At 37.8% G+C, this 25995-nt stretch overlaps 1 protein-coding gene and 1 pseudogene across 3 annotated transcripts in view; both read right to left on the bottom strand.

The window, feature by feature from the left end:
• Positions 1 to 25995, bottom strand: part of TESK2 (testis associated actin remodelling kinase 2) — a 91033-nt gene that overhangs the window by 30735 nt on the left and 34303 nt on the right. For all 3 annotated transcript variants that reach the window (XM_054691714.1, XM_037498886.2, XM_054691713.1), the window contains exon 3: positions 16754 to 16875. In XM_054691714.1, the coding sequence (XP_054547689.1) occupies positions 16754 to 16875 (122 nt within the window). The remainder of the gene's footprint in view (positions 1 to 16753; positions 16876 to 25995) is intronic.
• On the bottom strand, positions 21927 to 24210 carry LOC119235816 (tubulin-specific chaperone A-like; annotated as a pseudogene).

Raw genomic sequence — 25995 nt, forward strand, 5'->3', positions numbered from 1 at the left:
CATTCCATCTACATTACTTTTCTATTACATTGTTATCTTTTACCTTTAACTATGTTTTCTAACGTGCCTTATATCTTCTCTACTAGGTCAAGAGCTTTCTAAGAGCATTCTCTTACTTGGCATATGACAGTATATAAGAACGTGCTGGACAAATTTAAAACACAACTCGGATTACTCAAAAATTATTGAGTGCCCACTATGTGCCAGATAATGGTAATAATGATTATGATAACTAACTCTTAAAGAGCACTTTATATGCAGACATTGTTATAAGTGCCTTACTTTATATTCATTTAATCCTCATAATAGCCCAGTGCACGAAGTAGTAATGTTACTATCCCAATCATAGCAATGAAGAAAGTGAGGTTCAGAGAAATTAAGTAACATACCCAAAGTCATATAGCTATAAGCAGCAGGCAGGCAACAGTCAAACCTAAACAGTGAGATCGAGTCTGTGCTCCTAATCACAGTCATATTACTTTTCCATTAGTTATAAAAAAAGATATAAAGATGAATAAAATAAACAAGCCAAATGCACAAAAATAGACAACTGGATCAAAAAGATACGGTACATATACACAATGGAATACTATTCAGCAATCAAAAAAGATAAATTCATGCCGTTCACAGCAACATGGATGGAGCTAGAAGGGATTATGCTCAATGAAATAAGTCAAAAGGAATAAGAAAAATATTGGATGGTTTCACTTATAGGAGGAATATAGGGGAACCAAATAAAGGATCGGGGGGAAAATAATAACAATTAAAAAAACACAACACAACAACAAAAATAAACAGACAACTATAAATCAGAGACATTCTGCAGGGGAGGGGGAGGGAGAAGGATCGAGATGGGGTGGGAGGAGCACAAGTGACTATGGTGATGGTGCACTGAATAGGTGGTGGAAATTCTATGGGGACTACACCTGAGAAAAGAAAGCAAAAAAATTTAAAAAATGATGCGGAATTAAAAAAAAAGATGAATAAAATATACTCCCTTCTCTGTATATAATATTGATGACTCAAAAAACTTTTTGTGGCAGAGGCAGCCCTTAGCACCTGATCAAAGTCCAAATTCCTTAGCATTATTCAAGAGCTTGAATGATCTGACTGAAACCTCTCTTACCTTATCTCCTATTACATCCACCTGCATCCTCTGTTTCAGTTATATAACCTGCCACTCCCAAATATGTCCTTAATTCTCTCATTTCCATATTATAGTTAGAATGAGTCTCTCTGGAATTCTCTTTTCAAAACTCTACTAATCCTTAAAAACTCAGTTCAAGAATACCTCTTATAATAATAATAGCAGCAGTAGCAGCATGACCACCACTACCAAATATTTATACACCATTTAGTGTGATAAGCACTGCCACATACTGTCATCTAATTGCAAAAATAGCCCTCTGTGAATGGCTATAATATTTTCTACCTCAGAGACATGGTTTCAAATATTCCCCTAATTTTTCTAATCAAAATTAATCTTCCAACACTCATATCACTCTATTTAAACCTTTATTGTAACATTTATCAGTATCTGCCTCTTCCACTAATTTAGAGAGTTCCTGAAGGCAGGGATCCCAGTGAAGCGAATGGCTATTGTTCATTAAATTGCTCCCTTTTTCCTCCTAAAGTAGGCGACATGTCCCAATATTCTTAACAGTTGGTTAAGACCATAACACTGAGTTCTGGCCAGTGGTATAGGGGCAGAAGTGATTCTGTCTTTTCCAGGCCTGTCCCATATAAGCCTCAATGCTCCATGCTTTCTTCCTTCATCTACCAACAGATACAGAAGATTCAATGGAAGAATCTGAGGCCTGTCCTAGGTGAAAAAGAGCTTCCCTTCCACCCCCACTCAACATGCATTGGACTGGGACATGAATAGGAACAAATCTTTAGGCCAGTAAGATTTTAAATTGTGAATTGTAGTATTAGCCCACCTAGACTAAATACACCATATAGTTTTTCATTCTTTGTGTGTGTGCGTGCGTGCACGTGTGTGTACTTAAAACATTGCTTTGTTTATAGTGCTAAGTAAATATTTACTAAATCTAATTACAAGTTAAAATTCTTATTTCCATGGCAAGATTTTTCCTGGACACTACTATTAGCCAGCAGTCTCCAAAACAGGGAATGAGCAAGATTATCCATTGAAATATAGGAAGAAAATTAGAATTTTTACTTATTTTTATATAAAAAAGAGAACTGGAATTTTACTAAAATTTATTTCAGTTAATATTAATAGTAGCACCTATTTCCTAATGGGATACTGTAGTAGGCAGATGTCCAAAGATGTGCATGTTCTAATTTCCAGAACCTATCGATACATTGTTTTAGGGTAACATGAAGGAATTAAAGTTGCAGATGGAATTAAGGTTGCTAATTAGCTGCCTCTAAAATAATAATAACCACAAGGATAAATACAACTATCCTTAAAGATGGAAGAGGGAGGCAGAAGAGTCAGTAGTAGTAAAGTGATACAATGTAAGACTCACTGGCTGTCTTTGAAGATGGCAGGGACTTATGAGTCAAAGAATGCAAGCAGCTTCTAGAATTTGAAAAAGGGAAATAGAGTCTTCCAAAGAGCCTTCAGAAAGGAATGTAGGCCTCTTGCTACCTTGCTTTTAGTCTAATAAGATCCACATTAAACATCTAACCTATAAGAACTGTAAGACAATTTGTATTGTTTTAAGCTACTAAGCTTGTGGTGATTTTGCTATGGCAGGCACAGAAAACTAATAATAGAAACATAATAATAATATTTCAATAACTATAGGTCACTGTCCTATGTTACATCATTCATAGATCTAGAATGAACTTTGGGCTTTGACTCTCTGAAGAAGGAAAATAACATTATGTTCCTTTGTGGCATTGACATCCAATAAATAATTAAATGTTTATTGAGCTCACAGTTCTGTATGAAACTCGGGGTTAAACACTGAAGCTGTCCTTCCACAAAAGTTTATTACCTAAACAGAAGAGTGAAGGACGTGTGACAGCAATCTAAAACACATCTAGCTGTCCTCATTCTGAAGCACACATACACATATATGCAAACACATATGCAAACACATGCACACACCCAAAACTACCAACTCTACTATTAGATTTAGATCTCCTCAATACTGTATAACAGAATCTAGTAAGAAGAGTTCTGTGGCCACTATGTTGGAAAGAGCCTAACTTTGTGGCCAAAGTTGTCAAGAAAAATTACTACATATTGCTCACCTACAATAAACCTACAAACTATGCTAGGTATGTTCCATGCTCTACCCGAGATAAAATTACCCCAATTTTATTTTTATTTTAAAGATTTTATTTATTTATTTATGCAAATAAGTACTGGCATTCAGGCCAGAGGGGAAGAGGCTAAGAGGATTCACCAGAGATAGGGTGGGGAGCAAAACAGGCAGATCTACTGAATATACTGTTGAGGGGAGCAGTCGGCAAGACAGGAGAGGTCTGCTGTGCCATGTGGGCTAGCTCCCTGCCCAGGGATCCAACTCATGCTGCAGTGGATGGTTGGTGATAGCTTGACAGCGCTGAGTCTTTAAACCCTGTGTCACCAGGGAGGCCTGAAATTACCCCAATTTTATCCAGGAAAATGAGGTGCAGAGCATTTAAATGACTTCACAAAGGTTGGAGAAGGTACTGGAATCTGGATGTTTGGCTCCAAAGTTTATGTTTTATTCTGCGACAATGGATATGGAAGAAAAAACTCCAGTGGAGTTCAATAAAAATGTTGTTTTTCACTCATACAAAGGAACTGCTTACCTCTAAGTAAATGAAAATCTAATGGTTTGTTTTACAAGTCCTTCTACTACCAACTTATAGCAATAATCAGTACCCATATTGCAGGACTCCTGACTTTTAATGGTCTCTCCAGGAAAATATTTGACTCCATGGTTTATGGTAAAAACAAAGGCCTGAAATAAACATAATAGAATTTAAAGTGCTGGCATACTTACTATATTAATATGCTTTCTAAAAAGCCTACATGTGCAACCTACTTAGATTGATTTACGTTTCTTTAAAAATTAAGTTTTTCCAGAATTTTGATCTATTTTAATCTGATTTACTCCCATAATTTTATTTTTTTTTTAAGATTTATTTATTTATTTATTTATACAAGCACTGGGTACAGTCATAAGCGTGGGAGGGTGAGAGAATTCACCAGAGCCAGAGCAGGGAACAGAACAGGCTGACCAACGAAATACACTGCTGAGGGGAGCAGCGGGCAGCAGGAGAGGTCTGTTGCGCCATGTGGGACCCTTGCCTGGCAACTGGGGATCGAACCGGTGCTGCAGAGGCTGCGGGCAGCTTCGCAGCCCAGCATTCAACCGCTATGCCACCAGGGGAGGTCCTACTCCCATAATTTTAGAAGGAAAAGCTCTACAACATACTCCACCAGATTCCACTAAGTTTTAACATGAAGCATTAAAATGAACTGCTTTGCATTTTACTCCCAAAAAAAGCAAAAATATCATCACTCTTTTGGACTAGAAAAAATTACTAATAACCAAAAAGGATAAGAGAGGGCAATGGTTCAGATCTCAAATCCCAAAAGAGCTATGAACTAGCTCCATTTTTTAAAAAGCAGTAATATCTTTGGGTAAGGCTTGGTGCAGTTCAAACGTGTTTCAGAGATACTACATTGGGTGTACTGGTGCTAGGTCCTAGATTCAAGAACTCACAAGGAAAACTCAGTTGAACAGACATTAAACACCAGAGCCTCACATCAGATTACACTAACAGAGCTAGTTTAGTCTGTTTTCTCTTTTTGGTCCATAGTGTTGATAGTCCAATTTTAAGATAGCTAAAGGGAGAATAAACATTGCTTGACAATTACTTGATCATGTCAGCAGTATTACATACAATAAAGAGAAGACTGATCAGGTTCATGGCCTAATTTTACTTTTTTAGTGAAATAATTTGAAAATCTAAAAAGTTAAAATTATATCTGCATGCTCATAAATATTAAACTAGTTCAGTATACACTTAAAATCCTAGATTTCTAAGAGAAAAACAAATATCCTCTACCTTGAATAACAGCTGAGACTAGGATTAAATTATTCTAAAAGTATTTATTTAATAAAGTTTTAAACTACATTGCTCAAAACTGCCATGTAAGCAGCAAAATACCAAGTCCCCTGAAAAAGGCAGAATTGTTAACAAATGTAAATGCAAAGACTTTGTTGCCAAAATGCCTTTTTGTTTTCAGTCCAGGAAGTTCAGAAAGGAACTAATAGCCACAAACCCAAGTATCTAGATTGTCTTAAGTGCTGAAAAAACTTCCTCCTTCCCAATTTTATCCTTTATACTAAGATTGCTCATAAACTAACACCAAAATAGGAAAATGTAAACAAAGACTTCAATTTATGTGAGCCTACTTCTGAAATAACACACAATGATTTATTTATTTCTTCTCCAAGTGGAAGAAATGCACAGAGGAAAAAGAACAATTAGATCTAACAAGTTTATATCAAGAAATTACTTTGTATAAGGTTTGTACACTCCATAGGTAAGAGAAGTTAGAAACCTTTTCTTACTGTGTGTCACATTTATACTAAGCATAGTGCAGGTAAAGGGAATTAAGTGGAGTCAATAAAAACAACATGATGGGGGCCTCCCCGGTGGCGCAGTGGTTGAGCGCTGGGTTGCGAAGCTGCCCACGGCCTCTGCAGCGCCGGTTTGATCCCCGGCTGCTCCCCGGCCAACAGAGGAGGGTCCCACATGGCGCGCAGTACTTCGGTCCCTCTGCCTGCTCTGCTCCCCGCTCTGGCTCTGGTGAATTCTCTCACCCTCCCGCGCTTCTGACTGTACCCAGTGCATGTATAAACAAAACAAACAAACAAATAAATAAATAAAACATGCCTCTATTAAAAAAAAAAAAAAATTAAAAAAAAAAACAACATGATGGTTCCTTCTTCAAGAAGTTCACAGACAAATAATGATAGCAATGGATTAACACTTATTGAGCATTTGATTGATGTGTCAGACACTGTTCTAAGTACTTTACAGGAATTACCTCATTGAATCCTTATGAAAACATGTGTCCACTGTATAGATATGAAAACTGAAGAGAGATTAAGTGGCTTCCTCCAGGTCACACATTTAGCAAATGCAGTCAGGATTGGATTCTTTTTTTTTTTTTTAAACTTTTCTTTTTTTTTTTCTTTTAAGATTTCTTTTTTTTTAAGATTTATTTATTTATACCAGCACTGGAGTACAGTCCAGAGGCGCATGAGGGTGAGAGAATACACCCGAGACAGAGCAGGGAGCAGAACAGGCAAGAACCGAAACACACTGCTGAGGGGAGCAGCGGGAGCAACAGGTGAGGTCTGCCACGCCATGTGGGAATCCCCCTGGCTGGGCGGGAATCGAACCTGCACTGCAGAAGCTGCGGACAGCTTCACAGCGCTGTGCTCAACCTACTGTGCCACTGGGGAGGCCCAGGTTGGATTCTTACTTTAAGCTTTATGCCATACAAAAATGCTTCAGCTGATTATGATATTAATAGCAACAATAAAAATAATAGTTAAGATATACTGCCTTGTACTGTGATACATTCTTTATATACATTATTTTATTTAATTCTCCCATCAACTTGGTATGGTAGTACTATTACTACTCCCTACATCACAAATGAGAAAACTGAAGTTGGAGGTTACCTAATTTGCGGAAGATTTCCTAAGAAATACAACCTCTCCTCTGCATTCCAGACTTGTTTATCCAACTGCCAACTTGATTATCTTTTGCAGACTACTGCAATAGCCTCCTAACTTGCATTTTTTTTCTGTATAGGCTTACATAGCTTTAAATAGATATATAACTATATATCCATACTATCACTGAATCTGCTCCTCGGAAGGAACCACTTTCAACTCTTTCAGCTGTTCTGTTTACCATCAAAGCTCTGGCTAACATACTTATACTGCTATTTCTTTTTTTACTTTAAGCCTACTGAGGGGAAATTTGGTTTTTTTGGTGCTGTTTTTGGTTTTTTACTTTTTATAGGTTGGTTTGGTCTGGTTTTTTGCTTTTTTTGCTATTTCTAATATTCTACTGACTTTCCAAGTGTGGAGGTTGAGGATTCAAGCCCAACTACTTCCCTTTTAATATTGGTATAAGACAATGTTAAGTAAAATCATAGGTAGGAGAAATAAATCAAGACTCAAGATTTATATTATTATGACTGATTATAATCACTATTAGGCCAAGCAGTATATTAAGGTTACATCTCAATTCTTATACAACTATTTGCGCTTTGCCTAATTTTTCACTTGTTTATTTTTACATTCAAACAAATTTCATTTGCTTAGCTATGCCTATTATATGCCTACCACCAATTCTTCCCACAGCCTCCAAATGAATCACAAAATTCTTCTGAATATGAATTTCCAGCCTGACAAACACACCAGAAAATCTATAAATTCTTTCTTAAAACCTCCTTTCCCAGCACCTCTCTTGAAGCTCTTGAACATTCTGCTCCAGTCTGGAGTGCTTGTTCTTGACTGTTAAGCAGCAGTAATCCTGGGTCTTTCTCCCCCACCCCTTTCTAGACTTCATGCCTTCCTTTTCATTTTTTATTTTGTTGCTTTGTTTACCCCCTTGTTTTGACAGGACACATGCTTCAATAGCTTCATAAGAAAAGGCAAATGAGAGGCAAATTTTCTGAGACCTTACATATCTGAAAACACCTTTATTCAGTCCTCATGCTTAACTGGTTGTTTGGCTGTATATAGACTTTTTTTTTTTTTTTTTAAGATTTATTTATTTATTTATACAAGCACTGGGTACAGTCAGAAGCGCGGGAGGGTGAGAGAATTCACCAGAGCCAGAGCGGGGAGCAGAACAGGCAGAAGGACCGAAGTACACTGCTGAGGGGAACAGCGGGCGGCAGGAGAGGTCTGAGCGCCATGTGGGACCCTCGCCAGTGGCCGGGGATCGAACTGGTGCTGCAGAGGCTGCGGGCAGCTTCACAGCCCAGCACTCAACCACTGCACCACTAGGGGAGGCCCAGCCGCATACAGACTTGTAAGTAGGAAATAACTTTCGCTCAGAAAGCAATGTTCCATCAGTGTAGCTTCCAAAGTTGGTGTTAAAAGTCTGATACCATTTTGATTTTTAATCCTTTGGATAGGATTTGTTTCCCCCTCTCTGTAGAATTGTTTAGAATCTTATTGTTATTACCCATATTCTAAAATCTCATGATAATGGGCTTTATTTTTTTTACTCATTGTTCTGGGCACTTAGTAGGTTCTTTCAATCTGGAAGTTCATGTCCTCCAATTTTAAAAAAATGTTCTTGTATTAGTCAAGAATAGACTTCCTGAATTGATTCTCTAATTTTCTTTTCTCACTTATTTTTCATCTTTGATTTTTCCCTATTAGTGGATGTTTTTCTCAAATTTATTTCCTTGACCTTCTATTCAAATGGTATTTAGAAATTATCATAGTTTTTAATTCCCAAGAATCTTTTAGAATATTTATGGTTCTCTAATTATTCTTATTTCATGGTATACTATTCTTGTTTCATGGATGCAGGGTCTTCTGTAAACTCCTAGAAGAGTTTAATAAATAAAGGTTTTTGGTTGTTAAAGTTTCCTTCTTTTACTTCAAACTATACAATCTCTCCAAATCCACCTTTCCTGGTAGGTGATGGAGGTGATAGGGATATGATAGGAATGATGCCTGACAGCGTAAGAGTCAAGAGGTAGCCTAAGAGGCTCATCAATCGTCATCTCCATTTTCTCAGTATGGGAAGTTCTCTATATTCTGCCATATTAGATGTTTACATATTTCTCAAAAAAAAAAAAAAAGTCTCTTGTTTGGGTGAGAGTTAACTGTTAAATTCTAATCAATGGGGATGGTGACTGGCAGGCCCAGTTACCTGTTTAAAAAATCTCAGTGTGGGCCTCCCCGGTGGCGCAGCGGTTGGGCACTGGGTTGTGAAGCTTCCCGCAGCCTCTACAGCGCCGGTTCCATCCCCGGCTGCTCCCCGGCCACCGGAGGAGGGTCCCAAATGGCGTGCAGACCTCTCCTGCAGCCCGCTGCTCCCCTCAGCAGTGTGTTTCGGTCCTTCCGCCTGCTCTGCTCCCCGCTCTGGCTCTGGTGAATTCTCTCACCCTCTGCGCTTCTGACTGTACCCAGTGCTTGTATAAATAAATAAATAAATCTTTAAAAAAATAAAAAATAAATAAATCCTTTAAAAAAATAAAAAATCTCAGTGTGTTATAAAACAATGTTACCTCTATTAAATACAAAACAAACAAACATACAAAAAAACCTGGGGGGAAAAAAGATTCTCACTGGTTCTGTTTTCTTCCGAACCTGATACCTACCTGCAGCTGCATAGCTTTTATAGGTTTCTTTGATACACACTGGCTTGTTTCTAACTGGTATGAGCTTCTGCATATACTTTTCCACAGGCATTGGAAAGACAAAGGTGAACAAGTTAAAGTTCTAACCTCAGGAGCTCATTCTATACTGGAGGCTAACAAACAATAATAAGCAAAGAAGTGAACAAGATATTTTCAGAAATATCTGACAAGAACTGTTTTTCACACAGAAAAGCAGAGTGAAGAGATAAATACCAATATAAAGGGCTATCTTGTTTCATTTTTTATATATTTTTATTCTCCAGAATTACAATCAGAAAGATTTTCATAAATCTATCATTTCTAAATCTCATTTGTTCTAGAAAACACAGACACCCTTGAGATAACATATTTTTAAAAGCTAATCATTTAAAAATTATTCAGGGCCTCCCTGGTGGCGCAAGGGATTAGGACACAACCTATGAAGCTAACCACAGCCACCACAGCACGTTTGATCCCCAGCCAGGAAGCAACCCACATGGTGCAGCAGACTTCTCCTGACTCACCTGCTGCTCCCCTCAGCAGTATATTTCAGTCAATCTGCCTGTTCTGTTCCCCACTCTGTCTCTGGTGGATCCTCTCACCGCCCACACCTCTGGCCAGTACCCCCTTTCTTGTATGCATAAATAAATCTTTTTTAAAAAATAAATAAAAATAAAAATTATTCAGTACTAAATCAATGTGGTTTTTAAAAATTATATTTTTTATTAACAAAAGTTTGGCTTAAAATACTATATGATTTAGGATAATAGGTTCACACCTCTTCAAATGTATGTTACCACACCTATCACCAAAGCACCCATCATTCTCAACCATGATCCACCGATCCTCTATCTCAAATTTATTTCTAACCACTGATCTGGTCCATTCTCCTCATTTAACAAAAGTAGAAGTCAAAGCCCAAAAGTCAAATATCCAAGGGAACAAAACTAGGAAATCGTGTAGTTGCATTAAGTACATAAAAGAAATAGTGGGAAATAGGCTGGAAAAAACAGATCAGACCTTAACTGTCAGTCTAAAGCATTTTTACTCAATTCTGAAACCAATGGAAGCTATAAAAAGTTTTTAAGAAATAAGCTATAAAATTAGAGCTGTGTTTCAGGAAGAGTATAAAGCAGAGCAGAGAGATAAGGAAAAAATTCACTCCAGGCACAGTAAAGAGGGCTGAATCAACATGTATAAAGAAAGGAACAGATATAAAAGTATTTGAAGATTCAGAATCAAGAAATTTGCTTCTGATTAGAAGTAAGGACTAAAAGCAATAACTAAAGATGATTTGGGGGTTTTCAGGATGGGATGATAGCTATCTTTTTTTAAAGATTTTATTTTATTTTATTTTTAAAGATTTATTTATTTATGCATACAAGAGCTGGGGTACAGGCCAGAGATGCAGGGGGTGAGAGGATTCACCAGAGATAGAGTGGGGAACAGAAGAGGCAGACTGACTGAAATACACTGCTAAGGGGAGCAGTGGGCGAGACGGGAGAGGTCTGCTTCGCCATGCGGGTTTCTCTCTGGCCAGTCGGGGATTGAACTCGTGCTGTAGAGGCTGCGGATTGCTTCATAGTGTGGTGCTTAACCCCTTGCACCACCAGGGAGGCCCTTATTTTATTTTTTATGCATACTAGACTGGAGCGTAAGCCAGAGGTGCTAGGGGAGGTGGTGAGAGGATTCACCAGAGACAGAGTGGGGAGCAGAACAGGCAGAACTACTGAAATACACTGTTGAGGGGAGCAGTGGGCGAGACAGGAGAGGTTTGCTGTGCCATGTGGGTTAGCTCCCTCGCCTAGGATAAAACTCAAGTTGCAGTGGCTGTCAATAGCTTGATAGTGCTCAGATTTAACCCTTTGCACCACCAGGGAGGCCCGAAGATAGCTATCTTAATAACTGAGATTGGGAAAATATTCTGCCATATCCTCATATCAGACATTATTAGCCTGTTTCTTAGATGTACAGATTGTTTCTTAAAGAAATTATCTGGGGTCTCCCCTGGTGGCGCAGCGGTTGAGCACTGGGTTGCAAGGCTGCCCGCAGCCTCTGCAGCACCAGTTCGATCTCCGGCCACCGGCGAGGGTCCCACAAAAAAAAAAAAAAAATTATCTGGCAGATACCAGTTGTCTACTTCTCTGTATTCACCATAACCTAAGAGAGGGCTGGATTAGAGAAAAATCCAAGTAAATATTTGGTGAATTGAAAGCACAGTCTCTCCATTTTAACAAAATGGCAATCCCATATTGTTGCAAGTGAATTGTGAAAAGGGTCAAAACAACTCTGAACAAAATCCGTAGATAGGAAAATAAATCCAGACTTTGGCTTAAAAAAAACAAAAAGCATGGGAATGTGAACAAGGTGTTTAAAAGAAATACTAAATTTCTCATGGCATGAAGAATAACAAAGAAGTATGAGGACAAATCTTGGTACCAGTACTCAAAAAGGCCATTGGGGAGTGGAAGTGACCAAGGCATGGAATTGGGTTACAGATCTTGAGCACAAGACTTCTTGGCATAAACAACCTCATTCACAGGAGGTCCAAACAATCAGTTCCTACATTCAACAAAATACTTTATTGTTCCTTGTTTTAACTAATAATGTACAAGAGCAACTGATGATTTAAAAAAAAAATCTTAACTACATCCATGTATTAAAAAGAACACATATACACAAACAAAAACCAGACACCTACTACTTCTATGATTTACAAGGCCCATTCTATTCCTTCCAACTAGAAATCTTATGAGGGCAAAAGATAAAAGAAAAAGAGGAAGTAAGGAGGTTGGGATCAAGAAAAAAGAATGAAAGAAAACTGTGAAAGTTGAGCTCACGTCCAGAGGATTAGATGCCTACAATCTGGCAGGTCATGCAGATAAGCCTTCTTTCCCAAAAAGACCTTCCAAATCATTAGTGCAGTGATTTTTAACTTTTTCTTTGTTTTTAAGCAGGAGGCCCTTTTTCAAAACTCATAAAGACATTTGCTATAAAACAGATTAAAAAATGGAGCTATTCTGGCTCAGTGAGATAGAGACAAGATCTGAAACAAGCTGCTCAGCAGTGAGAAGGCACAACTGTGCTATTCCTAGGGTTCTAAGCTGTGGATGCTTTCTGATGTAAATCTAATGATCTCAATTTGAAGAAAACTCTGGGTCATACTTCTGTCTCAGTTCTGCACCTACAAAAGAGAGCTCATAGTATTTACAACCTGCAATAAGAATGAGTCATACTGACATACAGAAACAAAAATTTAAATTATAAGAAATATAAAACATTAACATTAAATTGCTAAGATAACTAGAAAAGTATTTAGGAAATAAAAATTTTAAGAATTTTGAGAATGGAACGGGGTTATGCTTAGTTTGATATTTAACAAATCTTGGGAAAGTGTAATGTTCCTACTGCTATAGCTATTCTCTGGAAACAAAAGTCATGATGACTCTGCTTGCTCTAGGCCTCTAGTAGTGATGGAGGAAAGGAGATAGACGGTCAAGAACCTAACTCACACAAGGAGGTAGGGGTAGAAAGGATTAGCATAATCCATTAACCCAGTTATAGAAACCAAGACCCTTAGGCATCAACGCCCAGATCAGGAGGCGCAACACCCAGAAACTATCAGACTACTATAGGGAGTGTCAATGGCACAAACCATCCACCCACAAAGATGAGCCTTTCCCTGAAGATGATAAAAACCTAATGCTGCCCACCTGTGACTATGCAGGTGCCTCTTTTCACCAACTCGTTCCTGCAGGGCAGCAGCTTCCTGCCTGCCCATGACCTGTACCAGGCCGGGACTTCTCTTCACTGACCTACCTCAGCAGAGGCCGCTCTCCTCAATGCCACCCGCCTGCAACCATCAGGCCTCTCTTACAAACCTGTCCCTTTCAAGGCAGCTCTTCCTGCCCACTTGTGTCCATGCAAGTGTCCTTTATTCTTTTGTCCCTTTCCCTAATAAACCTGCTCTTTAAATATAACTAGCGTCACTCATGGAGAAACTCGCCTGGGAAACTCCCCATGTGCGGCTGAAATGGGAGCTCTGGTGAAACCTTTCCCAGAGTAAAACCAAGGACCCCACACTCCTAACTCCAAGAAAACCCCATGGGTAGGATAATATCCTTTTCTACTCAAAATGTACAGTGAAAGTAAAGACACAAAAACATGAAAGATATAAAGAATTAGAAGTTTCTTTTTAAAAGTAATCCACTTCCAGGCTCTTAAACAGCAGTGTATTTGAGACAAGAGTCTTAGGCAGAACAAAAAGTCACCATCAGAATGCAAACACACCATGATTAACAATAATTATAATTTTTTCAGGTAATATATTCTTACTGTGGATTACAGCAAATTCAGAACCTTTATATACATTAGTTTATTTGCTGGCTTATTGTAAAGAACAAGGTAGGGTTATCATTCCCTTCATATATTAAAAAAGTTAGCTGAGGGCAAAGACACTACCATTTTTAAGCTAAAAGGGAGGAATGTGTCATTCCTTAGCAATGGGACTAAAATGAGATAGGATAAAAATGTAGATCAAAGAGATATCATAATAGGAATGATAGTATCAGTCTCCTGCAACATCACATTTCTAGGTTGAAACACATAGATATTTAGATAAACAAGAACAGAAATGTAGATGAACTCTAGTCCAGTATTGTCCAATCTAGTTGCCACACTAGCTTCATGTGGCAATTTAAGTCAATAAAATATTCAGTTCCTTGTTCACACTAGTCACATCTCATTGCTCATTAGTCATGTGGTTAATTGACAGCACAGATAAAGATGATTGCCATCATCGTAGAAAGTTCTAGTCAACAGCATCACTATAGTAGAGACCCCTTGAATGTATTTAAAATATCAATATACACTAAACAAATGTATGGGAAGTGTATTAGTGATAAAAGACAGGTTGCAAAAGGTTACTGAAACTATGCAGAGGAAAATAAATAAATAATAATAATTAATATTTACTAGGCACTTAACACAAGCTGATACTCTTCTAGGTGCTTTACAGGTACTAATTTAATTAATCTTCAATAACAAGTCTATGAGGTCGTAGCTGTCACTATCCTCATTTTAGAGGGAAAACTAAGAGTCTAACAGATTAACTTTCCTAACAGACAGTATTTGAATCCAGGCAGCTTAATCTAGGATGTAGAGCCTTTATTTTAACCATTATACAATACTATACTGTTTTTTTTTAAGATTTATTTATTTATGCCTACAAGAATTGGGGTACAGACCAGAGGTACGTGGGAAGTGGGTGAGAGAATTCACCAGAGACAGAGTGGGGAATAGAACAGGCAGACTGACTGAAATACACTGCTGAGGGGAGCAGTGGGTGAGACAAAAGAGGTCTGCTGTGCCATGTGGATAGCTCCCTGGCCAGCCAGGATCGAACTTGTGCTGCAAAGGCTGAGGATAGCTTCACAGTATTGTGCTTAACCCCTTGTGCAACCAGGGAGGCCCTATACTACTTCTATATAACAACTATATTTAATATTTTTGCTATGATGAAATAAAATTTATTTGAAGACAATATGCCCATACATTCAGCAGTCAAGTTCACAGTGAAGAGAATAAGAAAACAACTGGTGAAAACAAGAAAATAAGTAGGAAATACACCAAATTATTAACACCAGTTTAATCCCCATGTGCTGAGCGTATGGACAATTTTTATTTTCTTGGGCTTTTTTTGCTCTTGTTTTTATTAACTCTAATTTATAACTATTCCACAGTGATGATGCATCACTTCTGCAAAAATAAAACAATAAAAATATAATTTTTAAAGCAAATAATAACATGATCAGCTTTAAAATTCCTACATAGAATATCAAATTAAGATTCATCCATCTCAGGGGACCTCCCTGGTGGTGCAAGGGGTTAAGCACCTCACTGTGAAGCAATCCGAAGCCTTTGCAGCACAAATTCAATCCCCAGCCCGCCAGGGAGCAAGCCACATGGCGCAACAGACCTCTCCTGTCTTGCCCGCTGCTCCCCTCAGCAGTGTATTTCACTCAGTCTGCCTGTTCTGTTCCCCATTCTGTCTCTGGTGAATCCTATCACCCCCCGCATCTCTGGCTTGTACCCCAGCTCTTGTATGCATAAATAAATAAATCTTTAAAAAAAAAAAAGATTCATCCATCCTACTCTCAAACATTGTAGAGGCCCCCTAACTGATCTCTTGGTCTCATTATTGTAATTATTAGCCAACTGGGTTTTTATTCACTGACTATTCAAAAAAATCTTGCATTTTTACCTCTGTAATGTACTCCTTTCAGAGTAATTTACTCCTTTCAGAGTTCCTTCCCTAGCTTCTTAAAGTTCCAGTTAAATTCAAGCTCCTCAAAGAAAGCTTCCTTGACTCTGCCAAGTGATCTGATCTTTCTTTCACCCCTCTGAACTTCTATAACACTTAGAATTTATTCTGCCCAAGTGGTAGTGTCCTACCTAATTTTATTAGTTGTCTTTTCAAGTATGTAAGTTCTACATGCTCCATTAGTGTGCAATTCCTGCAAGCATTATTCTTTCTAACATATGACACGTCACTAGGCACATGCTAAATGCTCAAAAAAGCCAGTAATTCTATAAAGGTAAAAAATGTCAAATAAGCAGCATAGCCAAATACCATAATTTACTATAAATAAATATACTATAAATAAATGACCAAACATGTTAAATCATACTTAAGTCATATAATTTATCTCTAATCCAAATAAATACTAGCAACAAATGACCCTAAGTGAATAGCACATTTAACTTTTTCTTACACATAAGACCTACTTAAACATATAATGACTTAAGTTGTCTTATTTGGTTTCATTTGGAAGTATACTGACCCCACTAAAATATCAAGATACTTAAAGTGAGAAAAATACAGATATTGATTATGTGAGTGATAACTATATAACTTTATTATACAAAAAATAATTCTCCTTTAAAAAGGTAAACTGTGTCTCTGCAAGTGAGTGCCAAATGCTAAGGGTAGACAACCTCAGGCATAATTTCACTCTTATTGTTGCTCATTGATGTAATTATGGTTCCTCATAAAGTGATTAAGAAAGTTAAATAACCACACAGAAACTATAGTCATTTCTCTTTGACAAATTACTACTTCAGTATAAGGAAACAACTGTTCTAATGAGCTGCTACTAAGAGTAAAGCAATTTGAAAAACAGAAGGAAACTGCTTTATTAAATGCTGCTAATTACCAGAAAATTAAGTCACAATAGGTAGAAAAAGACCTAGACCTAAAGTACAGTGAAATCCCAGCAAGATAGATTCAGCATGAAATCTTGAGTCTCTTTTTAGCTGTTAATGCTATCCTAACAAGCCTCTGATAACGTTTCAGCTTTCTCACTGAATCCCACAGGAAGGAAAAACCATTACCTAAGGATGTTGGGGTGGGACAGTCTTTTCATGAGCTGCACTTCTTTCAGCATATTTGCTCGGTTACTGTTTAGTGTGTTCATTTTAAGAGCCATCACCTGACCAGAAGCTCGGTGGCGCACCTAGAAAACAAAAACAAGAGGCTCAAGGGTAACCGCTATTTATGAAGTCACAGTCATGGCATATGGAAAGTATCAGGATATTGTAGTGCCTATTTAGATAAAAAAGACATGGTAAGAACATTTTTTTTCAAACTTGGAATTCATTCAACTCTCATCTCCATTAATGAAGATGGAGTTATTACATCTGATACCAAAAAGTCTTTCATATTATGTTAGTCAGAAAAAACACTCTTAACACCTCAAGAAATCATGTCTTTTTTTAATACCTTGGGAAAGGATGTGTAAGACTAGTTCCTTATGACTAACACTGCTGAGTTTTCAGATACCAACAGGATAAAGTTCCTTCTGTGGAATTTTAAATGTATACAAAAAAGATATACATATAAATCTTACACACAATTAAAGAACTATAAAACTTACTATTTTTTTTTTTTAAAGATTTATTTATTTATTTATTTATTTATACAAGCACTAGGTTACAGTCAGAAGCGCAGGAGGGTGGGAGAGTTCACCAGAGCCAGAGCGGGGAGCAGAGCAGGCAGAAGGACCGAAGTACACTGCTGAGGGGAGCAGCGGGCAGCAGGAGAGGTCTGTGTGCCATGTGGGGCCCTCCTCCGGTGGCCAGGGAGCAGCCAGGGATCGAACCGGCACTGCAGAAGCTGCGGGCAGCTTTGCAACCCAGCGCTCAACCGCTGAGCCATCGGGGAGGCCCTAAAACTTACTATTTTATAGGAAACTAAGGCCACATCCCCAGGATCTCTTCAAAACACCATAAAACATATGTAAGGGAAAAATATATTTCATGACAAATACAGAGTCAGTGAATCTTTTAGAGCTAATATTGTAGTAATCCAACCCAAAGTACTTTAAAATCATCTAAACACACTCAAGTTACAAAAAACATGGGCCACACCACAGACTGTTACCTGTACACAAAGGAAACTCTGCATATAAAAGCACTCATCAGCTTTAGAATTCAATCTTTTTCACATGTAATAATATTATTTTATGATTTCAGTGCACACTCCATTGGTTTCAAAAACCACAATATTTTACTTGCAAGAAAATTAACTGTTTTCATTCTCTAAATGTGGTCTAAATAGTAGCACAAAAGGAAATTACCAGAGCAATATTTATCTTACCAAAGAAAAGTCCAATTATTCACTGAGATGTTTTCTACTGAGAAATTATAAATGAGGCAGTAAAAAAAATATGAAGTACCAAGGACCTCATTATTTCTTGGTTTAAAATATTTTATTTCATATGCTGCACAACAGGGACTTACTATACAAAAATGTCATCATTCTATGGGCTTTAAGAGTATTGTTTCAGTATATTTTATAGTTGACCAAATGGAAATTCCAATAGAAAGCGTGACAATCTACTTAAATCTTCCATGTCTTGAAATTCCTTAAAATATCAATAACCCTAGAAGTTTAGCATATTAATACTGGACAGACAAGTAGCTTATCTTATCATTCAAAGAAACAATGTTTAAGAATGGCCAGACAGAAAAAGTAGAAAGCAAAACACTCAGAGACACAGGAACTCTGATCAGAAAAACTGAGGTGGAACACTGGCTGCCTCTCTCCTCTTCTAGATCACTTAGTGAGATTTGGAACCCAATTCTCTTCCTAGTGCATCAATGATTCTGTTGTCGTGAACCTCGTGATTGATGAAAGAGAAGTGACTTTCCTTTTCAGATCCTGCATGGATAAGAGAGACATTTATACACAAAGAACGCACTGCCAGTATTTTTCCAACTCTATTTACAGAAGACATCTGTGTTTTAATAAGAACTCTCCATTCTGAAAAGTCACTCTACTTTTTTTTCATCATCTGAAAACTATCACTCTGAGTTTTTAACAAAATGTCAGCTTTTAAGAAAGTTTGATTTTGAAATAATGTGTGCAATTCAGGGATAAACAATTTGTGTTTCAAACTACTCAGAAAAAAAATCCACTCGTTAAACAAGAAGACAAGATGCTAAACATATTCATAACTCATTGTATTTTGTATTTCATCAACATAAAATATTATTTCTTCTAGCCCCCCAAATTCTACTTATTTTTCAAGACCATACTCAACCTCTCACTCTCTAAAGACTTCCTTGGCTGTTTGGGGGAACTATTCATGGTTTCATTCCTTATATTACTTTAGAACTACATTCATATACCAAAATAACACAATTATGTACGCAAATATCTCCTCACTAGACTATAATACATCTTGAGGCTAGGATCTACATTGTACTCATCTTTGCTTTGCAGTGCCCAGAAGGCCTGGTATATCATAAGACACAGTGAAAATGATGACAAAAACCATTAAATGATACTTCTAATAAATATATTTTCCAGTTGCTAGTAAATCATTTATTTATCCAGTACATAAGTACTGGCAAAGCAATTAATCATAAAGTTGACTATGAAATGAGTGACTTAGTAAAAGTCACATTCAATACATAATAGGTTTAGAATAAGTTGGTACAGCATCGATAACATCAGACAAACATAGTTTTAAGCAGCGGTGTTCAATAAAATCTCTAACACCTTTCTGAAGTTTTGGAAGTTTTCTGGTTTTAACAATGACAGGGGTGTGTGCAGGGAGCAGGGAGTGTTGCTGGCCAGAAATGCGAGACACCCTGCATGGTAAGAGAGAACATAGCATAAGGAAGCATTGTTCCATGTGCTGCATGAAATTCAAATGCCTTGCCAGACATTCATGTAAATGAAGAACATACTTATTACTACCTGAACTTGGTTTCTAATTCCATTTTACATAAAAACAAAGTCATCTTACATGGTTTTAATATATACTGAATTTTCCAGGAATGCAACAGCTTGGGTAAATCAAAGACAAATTGCTTTTTTGTTCTGTTTCAGAAAATCAATAAAAACATTTAGAAATCAGACCACAATGGTAATTTTGCTCCTGATATCTGAAACCCAATACAACCAATTGCATCAGAATCCATCTGTAGCTTTTATATTTGTGCTGATTTATTTAGTCTTTATATCAGAATATTAAATATAGGGCCTCCCTGGTGGCGCAAGGGGTTAAGCACTGTACTATGGAGCGATTTGTGGCCTCTGCAGCATGAGTTGGATCCTCCGCTGGCCAGGGAGCAACCCACATGGCGGAGCAGACCTCTCCTGTCTTGCCTGCAGCTCCCCTCAGCAGTGTATTTTAGTCAGTCTGCCTGTTCTATTCCCCACTCTGTCTCTGGTGAATCCTCTCACCTGCCAAATCTCTGTCCTGTACCCCAGTTCTTGTATGCATAAATAAATAAATCTTTAAAAAAATAAAAAAGAACAGAATATTAACTATAATAAAAAGTATGTATTTTGCTTTGCTCACAAATAAAGTTAACAAGGCACCTACTCTGCCAATTTTTTTCCTCTAATGAAACAATGAACCATTCCCTATTAAATGAACATTTGATAAAGAAAAAAGGTGACAAAGCTGACAAAGATATATTATACCTCTCCTTGTTTTCTCTCCTTTATCAATCTATAATTTGTCTTAGCAAATTACAATACCTTGTTTCTTTTTTTTTTTTATATATGCATACAAGCACTGGCGTGTAGGCCCAAAGTGCAGGGGTTGAGAGGAGTCACCAGAGACAGAATGGAGAGAACAGATCCACTGAAATATACTGCTAAGGGGAGCAGTGGGTGAGACAGGAGAGGTCTGCTGTGCCATGTGGGTCAGCTCCCCGGCTGGGCTCAAACCCATGTCTCAATGGCTGGTGTTAGCTTGATAGCACTGAGACTTAAACCCCTGCACCACTAGGTATGCCCTACAATATCTTATTTCAATTGAGGTTACATCCTTCTTTCTCTTATCACATACAAGTAAGTCTGGTCTGTAATTATACTTTTATTCTAATATCCACTGACATCTTTAATTTTTCTTTTTGCATGGAGTGGCTTCTGATTATCTTTTCTTAAATCTAAATTAATCATTTATAAAAGGATAAAACTGGGCCTCCCCGGTGGTGCAGGGGTTGAGCGCTGGGTTGCGAAGCTGCCCGAAGCCTCCAGGACGCTGGTTCGATCCCAGGCTGCTCCCCGGCCATCGGAGGAGGGTCCCACACGGCGCGCAGACCTCTCCTGCCGCCCGCTGCTCCCCTCAGCAGTGTACTTTGGTCCTTTTGCCTGCTCTGCTCCCCGCTCTGGTTCTGGTGAATTCTCTCACCCTCCCGCGCTTCTGACTGTACCCAGTGCTTATATAAATAAATATATAAATCTTTTAAAAAAAAAAAAAAAGGATAAAACCATCTGACTAAATGCCTTCTAGATTAGTCAGCCTAAAATTTACATATTGAAATCTACATTTTTATTAATTTTTAATTTTTCCTTTATCTCAGAGTTAGGCTATCATGTTAATTTTTTAAATATTGAGTCGTATGACCTATATTACATATCAATTTCATTTTAGGGTAATTAAGAGTTATTTATTTTAATTATTATAATAGCAATAATATAGTTAGCATTTGTAGCACTTGCTACATACTAGTTTCAGGTTCTAGAACAGGTTATTCCAAAATGTGCCAAAGAGTCAAATAGATTAGTTTGAAATAAAGAAACTGTGAATGAATGATACTCTAAACTTCCCCCTCTAAAAGCAGGAAATAAATCTCCAAAGCTGAAGGGTAGGTGCACTCCCTTAACCAGGAAGAGGACAGTATCTTATCACCAGAAGAGCGTTTCTAGGCCTATTTCTTCCTATGTAAATAAACTTTGCTAAATTCGTCACTAAATGGGGTCTAAGGTAAATATTTCTTTGTCCTATAAATTCCTCATAGACTTACTATCCCTTTCTCTAAAATGAATAATAGCAGGTAACACTCTTCAATCCACCTACTTATTGGTATCTCAGTATATCTGTATGAAGATTACTTTTTCTCCTGTTAGTCTGTATTATGTCAAACTAACATTAAATTAAGCAAAGAAAAATAAACGTAACTACATAAAGAGAATCACATTTTCATACTACTTAAACACACAGTAGTGGTGAAAAACAATATATTGTGTTGTGGATCCCAGGATTTAATGCAAAAATAGCTTGAACAGAAAAACTTCTAACTTGACTGAATCCAGTACTGAACATGCTTCTTTATATTCCTCAGTCTTTCCCAGTCTTTTTCCCAGTGAGTATATGCAGCTTCTAACCTGCACTGGCAATCTGGGATCATTATTCAAGATTCTTGTAGGATCTCTGCCTACTTTTTTATGGCATAATTTTCACCTTCTTCAGCTTTCATTTTCCAATCTTTCCTTCTTATTATTTATTTGCTTCCTTTTCATACATCACTTTTTCTTTAACCAGTTGTTTCACCATACCTGTTCTGATCTTTTTTTTTTAAAGATTTATTTTTATTTATACAAGAACTGCAGTATAGGCCAGAGATGCAGGAGGGTAAAAGGATTCACCAGAGACAAAGTGGGGAGCAGAACAGGCAGATGCACTGAAATACACTGCTGAGGGGAGCAGCGGGCGAGACAGGAGAGGTCTGCAGCACCATGTGGGTATATCCCTGGCCGGCCAGGAATCAAACCCATGCTGCAGAGGCTGCGACAGCTTCACAGCACTGCGCTCAACCTGCTACGCCACCAGGGAGGCCCCTGGTTCTGACCTTGATCTGCCTCACACAGGGATTGGCCTCGAGAAAGGGGAGCAGAGCTTACTGACCCAAGAGTGAGATGGCACAATGAAGGGTTTTGTTTTTTTTTTAATTCTTTAGCACCCTATGCACACTTTCACTTGGCAACTATGTATTGAGCAATTTCAGACCCTTGCTAAAGGCTCTATTTTGCAAATACTGTAGTTTAAATATATTTCCTATCATCCACCTTAAGCAAAGAGCTCTTACCAGGTAGGATATTATCTTTTTCTCTATCCTTAGGTCAATTTCCCATACCTAATTAGCATTAGCTATATATTTTCTGAGTAAACAAACAATTAAGATAGCAAGTAATTACAATACTTATCATATGCTGGAATGGAAGTATCAGCATTATGTTGAGATCACAAAGGAAAAGCAACCAACCCTCTCATTTGTCTTACTACAAAGTAATACACTCTAAAATCATGGGATTTTGGTAATATCTTTCACATCCCCTCATAAACAGTTTATCACTTACAAATATATTTCTATGTACTTAATGAATCCAAGCTATATATATAACTGTTTCCAGTTTTCTTTTTTTCAGCTAGATTATCAATTTAAGCAAAGGAACTTAGAAGATATTTCAGCATAGCAATATGCATGCAGTACAATTTTCTATCTGATATCTGTTGATATCACCTAGTGCCTAGCTTAGCCCAGAAACACATCTACAAAATTCTTTACTAACTAACAGAATGATTTTATCAGTTCTGAAGGAAATCTTAAATGTACTAAATGTGGCCAAAAACTACAATCAAACATAAGTATAGATGTAATATATGTATTACATATACAAAAATAACACATCTTCTTAATCCATTCTTTTGTTGTTGGGCACTTAGGCTGTTTCCATAACTAATACATATAATTACATATAATACATGTAATACAAATACAGAGCATCCTTTTTTTTTTTTGAAAGATTTATTTATTTATGCATACAGGAACGGGGGTGTAGGCAAGAGGTGTGGCGGGGTGAGAGGATTCACCAGAGACAGAGTGGGGAACAGAACACGCAGACTGACTGAAATACACTGCTGAGGGCAGCAGCAGGTGACACAGGAGAGGTCTGCCTCGCCATGTGGGTGCTGCTGAGGCTGCAGATTGCTTCATAGTGCTGCGTCTTAACCCCTTGCACCACCAGGGAGGCCCCAGAACATCCTTCAAAACATTCCATATACTCTAAATACTGAAAATCCCCATGACAACTCTCTCTCTGAAATCCCCTGTACCTCAAAGATGTTACAAAATCAGATGAATGCAAAAGACAGGAAAATTTAGCAAGAACCAGTTTTGAAAGACAAAAAAGATATGCAACAAAGACCAAGGTAAAGAGCACTAAAAAAGAGCATCTGACTATATCTTTACCTTTCTTAAGAGCTTTTCAGTAATAAACCCTTTTAAAGGTGATAATGGGAGAAGGGAAGGGAAGTTATTTTTTTCTCTTTATCCTCTCCTTTGTAAATCCTGCAATATGGTATCAGCTACTTGGGATTTATGTGTGGTAGATTTGCTTCCCTGATCTTTAGGAACATGTCTCTGCCTATTCCACATCTCTTTTTCATTCTTCTCCACACCTACCCAAATAAAGGCATCTCTGAGATTCAGTCTTTGGTGCTCTACTCTTCTCTGTCCACACTCTTTTCCATGACTGTTTCTGACATTCTGCCAATTAAAAATGTACTCAATTCTGGGCCTCCCCGGTGGCGCAGCGGTTGAGCGCTGGGTTGCGAGGCTGCCCGCAGCCTCTGCAGCGCCAGTTCGATCCCCGGCCACTGGGCGAGGGTCCCACATGGCGCGCAGACCTCTCCTGCCGCCCGCTGCTCCCCTCAGCAGTGTACTTCGGTCCTTCTGCCTGCTCTGCTCTCCGCTCTGGCTCTGGTGAATTCTCTCACCCTCTGCGCTTCTGACTGTACCCAGTGCTTGTATAAATAAATAAATCAATCTTTCAAAAAAATAAAAATAAAAATGTACTCAATTCAATAGTAGACACAAAGAAATGGGAAACTATTCCTTACTTATGGATTAGAAGAATTAATATTGTTAAAATGGCCGTTTTAACCAAAGCAATTTACAAATTCAATGCAATCCACATCAAAATTCCAATGGTATTCTTAAAAGAAACAAAACAGGGCCTCCCTGGTGGTGCAAGGGGTTAAGATGCAATCTACAAAGCTGTCCACAGCCACTGCAGCATGAGTTTGATCCCCAGTCAGGGAGATACCCATATGGCGCAGCAGACCTCTCCTGACTCGCCTGCTACTCCCATCAGCAGTGTTCAGTACATCTGCCTGTTTGTTCCCCACTCTGTCTCTGGTGAATCCTCTCACTCCCTCCCTGTACCTCTGGCCTGTACCCCAGTTCTTGTATGCATAAATAAATTAAAAAAAATAATAAGAAGAAAGAAATAGAACAAACATTAGTGAAATTTATATGGAACCACAAAACACTCTGAATAGTCAAAGCAATAAAAGAAGAACAAAGGTATGATACTCCCAGATGTCAAACTATATCACAAATCTATAGTAATCAAAACAGTATGGTATTGAAGTAGAAATAGAGATACATACATGTGGAATAGAATTGAGAACATAAAAATAAACCCATACTTTTATAACAGTTAATTTATAGTACAGAAGCCAAGAACATACGATGCAGAAAGAAAAGTCTTCAACAAATGATGCTGAAAAAACTGGAGCTCTACATGCCAAAGAATGAAACTAGATCACTATCTCACACCATGTACAAAAATTTAATTCAAAATGGATCACAGATGCACAAAAACCAACTCCAAATGGATTAAAGAACTAGACATAAGACCTGAAACCATAAAATACATAGAAAGAAATATAGGTGAAACACTACATGACATGCACCTCAAAGACATCTTTACAGACACATCACCCAAAGCAGTGATAGTGAAGGCAAAGATAAACAGCTGGGGCTACATCAAATTAAAGAGCTTCTGCACAGCAAAAGAGACGATAACCAATACAAAGAGAAACCCCACCAACTGGGAGAAAATTTTTGCACCCAACACTAATGATAAAGGACTGATCACAAAAATCTACAAAGAGCTGATGAGACTCAACAAAAACAAAGAAAATAATCCAGTCAAAAAATGGGCAGAAGAGCTAAAAAGAAACTTCTCCAAAGAGGAAATACAAATGGCCAACAGGCATATGAAAAAACGTTCAACATCACTTGCAATCAGGGAAATTCAAATCAAAACTACCATGAGATACCATCTTACACCAGTGAGAATGGCACATATTAAAAAAACTAGCAACAACAAATGTTGGCGAGGATGTGGAGAAAAAGGAACTCTCCTGCACTGCTGGTGGGAGTGCAAACTGGTTCAACCACTATGGAGAGCTGTGTGGAGATTTCTTGACCTACTAAACATAGAGCTTCCATATGATCCAGCAATTCCACTCCTAGGTATTTAC

This window comes from Talpa occidentalis, unplaced genomic scaffold, assembly GCF_014898055.3.
Source record: "Talpa occidentalis isolate TD23 unplaced genomic scaffold, MPIMG_talOcc4v2.1 talOcc4.9, whole genome shotgun sequence".
NCBI lineage: Eukaryota > Metazoa > Chordata > Mammalia > Eulipotyphla > Talpidae > Talpa > Talpa occidentalis.